This window comes from Saccostrea cucullata, unplaced genomic scaffold, assembly GCF_032062105.1.
Source record: "Saccostrea cucullata isolate Sc308-1 unplaced genomic scaffold, CSIRO_AGI_Scuc_v1 ctg161, whole genome shotgun sequence".
Lineage (NCBI taxonomy): Eukaryota > Metazoa > Mollusca > Bivalvia > Ostreida > Ostreidae > Saccostrea > Saccostrea cuccullata.
The window spans coordinates 138,266-147,887 of NW_026935527.1; the positions used below are offsets into that span (position 1 = coordinate 138,266).

General features: G+C 31.6%; 2 protein-coding genes across 2 annotated transcripts; one reads left to right on the plus strand and one right to left on the minus strand.

The window, feature by feature from the left end:
* Positions 1 to 3,537: 3,537 nt before the first annotated feature.
* On the minus strand, positions 3,538 to 5,606 carry LOC134243141 (uncharacterized). Its single transcript, XM_062725375.1, has 4 exons — positions 5,447 to 5,606; positions 5,160 to 5,250; positions 4,846 to 5,075; positions 3,538 to 3,594 (listed from the first exon to the last, which is right to left on the minus strand). The coding sequence occupies exons 2-4, from the start codon at positions 5,248 to 5,250 to the stop codon at positions 3,568 to 3,570; spliced, it is 348 nt and encodes a 115-aa protein (XP_062581359.1). The 5' UTR covers positions 5,447 to 5,606; the 3' UTR covers positions 3,538 to 3,567.
* A 1,245-nt stretch (positions 5,607 to 6,851) lies between these two features.
* Positions 6,852 to 8,198, plus strand: LOC134243142 (C-type mannose receptor 2-like). Its single transcript, XM_062725376.1, has 3 exons — positions 6,852 to 6,970; positions 7,802 to 8,031; positions 8,132 to 8,198. Exons 1-3 carry the CDS (start codon positions 6,880 to 6,882, stop codon positions 8,156 to 8,158), a joined length of 348 nt encoding a protein of 115 aa, XP_062581360.1. The 5' UTR covers positions 6,852 to 6,879; the 3' UTR covers positions 8,159 to 8,198.
* Positions 8,199 to 9,622: the final 1,424 nt, after the last annotated feature.

Consider the following 9,622-nt stretch of genomic DNA (forward strand, 5'->3'; position numbering starts at 1 on the left):
GACAACGTATTTTCTATTTGTAATAATTTCCATTGTAAAAGGAAAATATGACCACCGTTAATAAATGCAACATACAGAAACGATGACAATACCACCACCACTTGAATGAAGAATTACACGCGATATGGAATACACTTTCATCCGAAGAAAAATTCTTTCAATAATAAAAGTACATCTTCATTAAAATACCTGATAGAAAAAATGCACTCAATAGTACAATTTTTATCTTTATCTACAATATTAAAGAAGTGCAAAGATAAGAAAAAGATCTACCTAAAATATCGGTAAGAGTCCCTATAAGGTGACAGTTTTTCTCCAGTAATGCCCACGTCACCATCCTCTGTGCTTATATAGTGGTACAACCGGGATCTGACAAAATAATGTCACTTCTGTAGACGAAACCTTAATTTGCCGCTATGCTTCTGCTTTTGATTTTTTACCATATAAAGATAGATACATATATAAAACTTTTCAACAACCTGAAATGCATAATGTATTTATGCCTGTGTACTTTGTTTTACGAAATGATACTTTCAAGCACAAACTTCCTCTTATTCCTTCCAAAAGTGGATTCTAGAAAAAAAGAAAACATTTCTCATTTTAATATGATTTATAAAAAATTAAATCTGTTGGATTTCCTTAAGATTGAGGACTGTATTTACCATAAACGGCACTAATGTTTTTGTTGAAGACTGTAGCATCATCACAGTTCGCGGGGACCAATGTTCGTACATTCCATTTGTCATTCTTACAATTCTTTTCTCAAGAAATAACGAGGGCATTGTAATCGTATTTCTTTAGTGAAAGTTACATCTATATAAATGCAAGTTGCCCTTGAAACTTTGTCCTTCTGTACGCGTAACATTTTGGTTACCTAAGAACATTGTCCCCATAAATAAAAAAAATTATTTCATGGTATTCCAAATAAAATATACTCCATACGTCAATTTAAGTTGGATCAGATGAGAAGAAATAATATGAATAAAATTGTTGTCTTCCTCCTTGATATTTAGTAAAAGTGTAATTTAAAACTCGTTTCTAATAAAAAGCATTCAAATAAAAACATTATGAAGAAACTGTAAGAAAACAATAACAGAGACAGAAAAATATTGCATTTTTATCCAAATAAACTTATCCAATTTTTTAAGGGTCAAATTAACTTTTTATTAACTAGTGTCTTGGACACCATTTTATATACAATAAAAATGAAACATTTATCTGCTATTTAATACATCTTTTAGCCTTTAAACATCAGTGGAAGGAGTAGGAGGGAGTAGGCCCTGGAGGATTAAAAATCCTATATCGAATGGTCATACACGCTATATGCTCCTCGTCATGATCGAGCTAAATAAAAGGAAAAATCCGTAAACAATTTAGTATGGAAAAAATAGTCTTACAAATTTCATGAAAAACGTCTATCAATATTCGACTTAATGATGGCTGCATTTGCTAGCAAGGTCATTTTATCAACTTTAGTTTTTGCAAAATGGTGAAGTTAAACAAGACAATTCATTATGTCATTAACATATTTGATAATAGCCTGTCTTGTTTAAGATATTTAGTAGAGCTTGTCCTTGCCTATCGATTCACCTGGAAGACATGAACTTGATATGCATGTTTAATTATATACTGCTTAATAAAAACAAAAAACGAAGTTGAGAATAGAACAAAATTATAACATTTAACAAATTTGTTTTATGGATAACTGATATGGCGGTGCTTTGTTTGACACAAATGAAAACGCAGTGTTGCAATTTGAATGGTCATTTAATAATAAATAAATGACAAAGCAAACAACATATGTCAACACATAGTATAACTGACAATACCAATACAATTAAACACATTGCGTAATAGAAACAAACGCATATAGCAAAAAACATCATAGAATCTTAAGTTCACAATATTATTCAATGAGGTACGCAAAAATGTACAGTAAACAGAATGCGTATTTCAGACCTAAACAGTGTCAAAGATGGGGCGTTAGGTAGCCTTTAATAAATATTCATTGTTAAATATTCAAGGAGACAATAGATGTATCAGAAGCTATGGTTCTTCTTTTTTCGAGTTCAAAATGATATTGTGATTATCATGGGAATGAAAATAAATATTGTTACATGTAACTGATTAAAAGGTCATAGATTTATTAAAATGCTACATTGAGGGCCTTGCAAGAATTTTTTCAAGTTGACTTTGTTAAAAAAAAATGAATACAAAACAGGGTTTTCTTATATTTTATAAATAATTAATCTGGAATACGTGTTTTAAATTTTGAAAAGACGTACGTTTTGATGATTTTTTTCTTAGTAAAATTTTAAGGTTACATATTTCCTAAAAGTTCCTTGCAGATTTAAAGTATCCATTTCTGCTTTATACAACTTCTTGATGTTGACAAAACTTCTGAAGTTTCTCCTTTGGTTAGTGTAATAGTTTGGTAAGAAGTAAAGTACGAAGATTGGGGATTTAAGACTTTAGAAATGTTCTCTTAGAAAACGTCATGGTCTGGAGTCATCTATTGTACGAAATTTTGAAATGCAAACTTTGAATGAAATTCTGGAAAACCTATTTTAAAATAGGAATCCTAGAGCAAAATTTAATTTAAGTTATAAGCCAGAGCAAAATTTAGATAATACAAATGCAATAAGAATGATCCATTGCCTTTATTCTGTTTTTATTCTATTTTATGTTTCAGAATATCATTTCTTCATTAAAAGAACAAGCAGGAATAAAACTGTACGTAAACTTAAATTACACAACAATCATTATGTTGATGCTTATGATTTTGGACCCGTAAAAATAATTTCTGAGTTTGTTCCTCATCTTTAAATAGATAACATGTAGATGTATAAGTGTATTTTCTTTTCACTAAAATACTTTGAGAACTTTAGATAAGGTGATCTAAAACATATTTTGAATTAATGCAAACAAGGGGAAAAACTTTGTGATAATTTTCTGACTTCTTAAGTTTTATTAAGGGAAAATTGACTATAATGTAACGTAAAAACAGTTCCTTTATGTGCATGAAATGGTCAAAAACAATAATTTCTAGGCTCGTGAAATGGTAAAATTTTATCCTTGACCAAAAACGTTTACTGAATAAATGGCTGACGCCACAGATGGACTGAATACATATATTGCATATATTGTGTAGGAAAAATATGATTTTTGTGAACTCAAAAAGGGAAAAGTTTTCAAAGCTGTAACTTTTTCCTTGGGAAAATCTGGACAGACAGATCATAACGCTACATAAGCAAGGATTGTAAATTCCTACCATTTTTGTCGCAATCTTTGGTATTACTAGTATTTCTTGCATCAAATGCGGTCCGTACCAAAGGCATGGTTATCATTAATCAACCAAATTATACTTGTAAAAATTCTGTATTCATCATTCAATTGTCACCCACATCATTAATCTTTGTTAGTATCTTTAATTCTAAATAAAAAATAATTGTCCAAATAAAATTCTGAAGATCTTTATATATTGCTGAAATTGTACTTTGGAAGGGATACTTTGATAAAGAAGAAAAAACGATGTCATGGAAATCAACTCTTTATTTAAAATAAACACTAGTAAGTACAACGACATGGTTTTCCCTAAAAATAGAAGAAAAGAATCATTTTTATTTAATTCATACTTTTTTTAAAAACCAATGTCGATTATAAACTCTCTTGACAAACATTGATATTCAACATACTAAGAAAAATGTATTTGGATGCAAGTACGACATACGAGGGTTGTTAGAAAAGTTCGCGGACACATTGAATTACAGAAAATCTATTGTTTACTGTGAAGTATGACCTATGACTGAATGAATTCCTACATTTTGTTTATTGGTATGTAAAAAATCAGGTCAATATAATAAAATCTTAAAATTTTACAACTATTTTTATTATGTGGTTATGGGATTCACGGAGCAATCACTTGACGTAAGGCGACGTGACAACCAGATTTCAACCCTTTAAGCTTTGTCGCAGTTCTATGAATCTTTAATTTCTTTATATTTTTCTCATATTTTTTCTACTTTAAAATTGAATATCTATATCAAGACATGTTACTTTTCAACTATAATGTCTTTTTATCTGTTTTGGATATTATTGAGATCTTAAAAAATAAAAAAATAAAAAGGCTGTGCATTCAATCGATCAGGTATGGAAACTATGCAAAACATAGGCGCAACGCAACGTCCATGCATAGAGGGGTATTTTCGATGTAGTTAATCATTTAAAATGTTTCTCCTTCCATTCTTATGAAGCTACAACCACTTGAAAACTTGTTCTTTGTATGTGTAGGATATTCCCGGCAGCATCTTAAACATTTTAGTCTCTTTTTAGACATTTTCCTGTCTGCACACATAATTTTTACGTAGTGCACTGCTCCATGCTCAATGACGTTCCAATTTTTGGCTGTGTTCTTACGCGTTGATCATTTATAAACAGCTATAAAACAGCCATATACCCTCCAATTTAGTTCAAACTTTTTCCCAGTGACGTTTCCTGCATACTTTAGCGGAAGGTAAAATATCATAAATCTCTTGGCACTACAATTGTGCAATTTTTAATTTTAATAAAGAGTCTTTGTGATGTAAACGTGTCATAATGCAGCATGCTCCATGAAGCAAGATTTATCAAAATAAAAATGCCGTATATTTTTCAATAATCACCGGAGAGCACCAAATTCTTGTATATTTATTGGAAAAAATGTCAAGATTATATCTGGAAAGTTTGACCGGTTTCATGGAAATAGCGCGATCACAATAGAACTTGTCCGCGAACTTTTCTAACACCCCTCGTATTATAATCAATGAAATTATTACTGTGTACATATGAATACAGTTCTTGACTTACCATGGGTTTCTCACAAACGAAATGGTTAACTTGTCCACAACTATCAACATGCCAGTGGTACTTGTAAGATTTCCAGAAGATACCACAATTGTAGTCTCCAGTTTCGTGATAAACTGGTTCCTGACCGTACCAGTCAAATTTGTGGCATGGCTTGACGGTGAATCCCCAGCACCATCTATGTTTGTTTGGTCTCAAAACGTCATTCAAAGCCAACCATGCTCCTCTTCTGACTACACATAAATATTTTTTACAATTTATAAATAGATGAATTCAAAACAATTAAAAAACGTTCTCATTGGGTACTCATAACTTACATCCATAGACGCTCAGCATGTGTCTGACGTAGGTGTTTTCGTGGGACTGGTCAACAGAGACGAGGTATCCTCCCATGGCGACACATCTCATCTACAGATTATAAGATAATTGGCGTACTTCTGATCATTGTCCAATTCAACAAAAAAATGTTTCCTTCTGAGATATTTCAACTTCTTTTCATTTGGTGTATCTGAGAAATCTCTCTCTTTCTTATGGAGATGGGATGGGGGTCATATGGTCAATGTGATGATACGCTGCAGCGAGAATTTTAAAATTTTGAACTTACAGAAGCCTTGTACCAGTTGAGCTTGGTTCTGCTGAACCAGTAACAATGTTTGTTGTACTGATGCCATCCATGTGGACATCCACCTGAGCTGAGAGCAGCAGCATACTTGAAGGCGTTATACCTAGGTCTGTTTCCATAGCTAGCCTCAGAAACTGAATTTTACAAATAAGTGTCAAGCTCAGAATTCTTACAAGTCCAAATGTTTTATCACGAAGGTTGTCTGGTGAAGGTCAAAAACAATTTTCGAAGTTGTTTTTTCTCAACTAGATTATATTTTAAGAATTCCAATGTTCTTTTCTCCAAGAATATATTATAATAAAATCCATAAGTTGTAAAAGTTGTAAAAAGAAATGACCGGAGATATTTAAGATTTTTATTCTTTCGACAATGTAATTAAACAAAACAGATTTTTGTACGATATTTAATTAAAAAAATTGCACTATATTTGAACATTTCACGGAAAAGTATTATACCGATCATGCTGATATTCCGTATTTTTAAAGTATAAGATACACTTATTGGCAATGTTACTCACCCGCTACAATGGCAGTTAGGATCAAACTGGCTAGAAGAAAGGAATTCATTTCGTGGAATCAGTGAATGATTCTTTGGGAGAAAGATGACGAGCTTATATAGTGTTTGGGTTAAAATAATTTTTGCACAGGCCTGCCAGAATCATGTGTGTTCAATCGTCTGTAAACCTTAAGTAGAAGACAACTACGTTGTGATCGTGCAAATTCAGCAAATATGTGTGTTTTACCTAACATCTCAATTATTTATCATTACAATAAAATATTAATCGTTTCACATGTTTTGCTAAATGTACCATGAACCGACAGGTATATATGCTGGCGGTAAACTGTAGATGTACAGTTACTTTTGAGACTGAAGCCATGAACATCTTTATTGCTACCGTTCTTCTGATAAGCCTTTGTGCAGGTAAAACAGAAATAATTTTAACAGTTTAACATATTCTTATTTCATTCGCTTTTTCATTCCAATTTTTTTTTACAATATTCGCCTCATTTAAGATGCATCAGTGATGAATTAGTTCAATTTTAATTTGTGCTAAGAGATGTGTAAAATTATATACATTCAATTTTATTTAGTCATCGACGCCAGTTACAATTATGCCCCTAAATACAGCAAATTCGGATATGTAGCCGCCAAGGTTGCTGCAGGCACTTGTCCATACGGATGGTCACTGTACCACGGCAGCTGTTATTATTTCAGCCGAGACAAACTCTCATGGTGGCAGGCAGAGGTATATAAAGCTTTATTTAAGTCTTTTATTTTTTTGTTTACAAACAGCCCACCATGGAAAAAGTCTTATCCAACTCCTTTTGAAAAGCAAATTAAAGCGTGTCAGTCGGTTATCAATGTTCATATAAATGTTCATCTCAATGAAATAAAAAGCATTGTTATTTTTATAGATGAGATGTGCGTCCATGGGAGGATTCCTGTGTAATGTGGATGAAGCTCATGAAAATACATACGTCAGGCATCACCTGGCTATGTATGGAGGTAGGGATCTTCATAACTGATCTGAGCTGAGAAATTATTATATAAATATTGCATGTAGTTGAGTATAACATTGAAAATTTTCACCCCAAGAAAACCATTGTCAACCGAGGCGCAGCCGAGGTTTTCGAGGGGTGAAAATTTTCAATGTTACACTCAACTACATGCAATATTTATTATATTATACTGAATTTTTATACAAATAAATATAACAGCGAATCGTACACGCATAAATTCTGCGCAGTCGCTATTTTTTTTTTTGGAATATCACCGGTCGTCAAGCACTGTTGACTGTTGCTACGCTGGAGGGCGTGGCTTCATTATTCAGCTGGTAATAGTGTTTCTTAACAAATGTTTCTCGACCAATCAGATTCAACTAATTTACATGAAAGTATAATATATGTATATATCTAACATATTTATTATGTAAATGGATGAAATACATGTACTAGTTCAAATTAAACACCAGAGCTGGGATCAAGTTTTTTTTAACTTGAACTCAAGGAGGACAATTTTTTGTATAACTGGAATAAAAAACATTTACCAGTAGGCCTATCTTCCATTGTGCATTCATGTATTCTTTTTTTTAAATTATGTTATATTTGATTACTTTACATCTGCATGTATTTTGTTCGAATAAATTCAGATTACTTTTTAAAATTTTTGGAAAGAGCATTGATTACTCTCAATGAAAAGATTTCAAGTTACTAAGTATTTTGTCAAAGAAATAACCATGCATGTTCGAAAAATTCGTGAAAATTGCCTTTACAATGTGTATAAATTAAATAAGATATGAAAATTTTCAAGATATTTGTTATGTAATTTCATTCTAAGTGTCCCCCGGAGCCTGGATGTCCCTGAACGACTGTCTCTACCCTAACGCTCACAGATGGAGCTGGGGATTCACAAAGAGGAGATGTCACAAGTTTGACTGGTATGGTAGTGAGCCCGTGTACCATAAAGAAGGGGACTGGAACTGTGGAGTTTTCTGGCAGCATTACAAATACCACTGGCATGTGGATAGCTGTTCTCATAAGAACTACTATGTCTGTGAGATGAAACTGGTAAGGACTTAAATCATTTACATAACTGCAATTTTTTTTCTCTAATAAATGAAAATCGTTATACAGTCACTAACAATATTTTTTTCTTTTCGCTAAACAGGGAAAACCTTGCAAGTGCCAATACTAGATGTTAGATATTACGTCAATAAAACAAATAAATTCATTTCAAAGTATTTTAAATTCATTTTGTATTTTACTGTCGTAATTATTTCTCTAAAAAAAAAGTCAAAGATAAATTAATCATTGATCTGCTTGTGCGTTAAATCCATTTTTACGGCCTGTACACTTTCGATTTGTGAGAAAGATCGGTTCTGAAATAGGGGACGTATCATTCATAACACCTCACTCTCTGCTAAAAAGACTATTCCTACATTCATCTACATTTTAACTATTACTACAAGTACTTTTCATTCAATGTTATGCCCAAAAGAGTTGACCAGGCCTGCAATTAGGTCTTAACCTCACCTTTTACCCCTTCCTGCTAACCGACCAATCTTGCAATGCATTGAAAGTCCATCTTTATTTGCAAAACATACATATAAATATATATAATACTGGTAGTGTTTGGATAAAAGTAACTTCTGAAGTTTTAAATTCGGGAAGGATCCATTGAATAAAAAGAAAATTTCTGTAGTGCATAGAGTTTTCTCAAAAAAGAAAGAATTTTTTCGTGATTTTTTTTAAAGTGACGTTTGTTTAATTACCCGAAAGTTTCTTTATGATGTATTTTTTATACTGGTTGTCGATTTTCTCAAAATTGTCTACGTTTACAATCTATCTTCAAATATTGCTAAGATAAGAAGAATTAAATAGATCCTATTTTTATGTACCTAAAAAAAATGTTTCAAATGGCTCCAATTTTCCCATTTGTCAGCATTTTGAGACATGTTTTGTTATATTTTCCCCGAGACCGACCGTCACATTTATTTAATTTGATTTTTTAAGGTAGGATTCTTCTCACATTTCTTGTATTTAAAAATTAATGAAATTTTCACAGAATCAAGAGGACAATATCACTAAGTGATGGTATCAGTGAGATTAAATTTGACCGCTTAATATTAGAGGCAAGGTCAGGTCAAGGTCATTACCTTTTTCCTGGACATTAAGAATAAAAAAATTACTGTTTCCAATCATACGATTCCTACATGTAATTCCAAAGATTGAATGTTTTTCTTTTTGCATAAAAAGATACTACCATATAGGGCCTATAAGGTGATATTACCAAATTGACATGGATGATTTAAATAAAATGGATATTTGCTAATCCGAATTTCCTCTACTTTTCTTAAATTTTAAGGATTTATTAGTTATTTTTATAAGCTTCCTATATTTAACTTTTTCCAATTTTCACATATAGTAAAGCTGTTACATAAAGGTACAAAATGATACAAAAACTAAAAGTTTTGATCATTTACAAAGAGAGAAATAACACTTTTTACGGATTTTTGGCTCAAATCTGTACTTAGATTTGAAGCATTAAAAAGCCAACATAGTTCTAGTATATGTGAAAAATTTTATTTATTTGATATATTTTGAAACTTAAGTCCCTTATTATTAATTTAACTTACATTTGAAAATTTCGTCTGGTCTT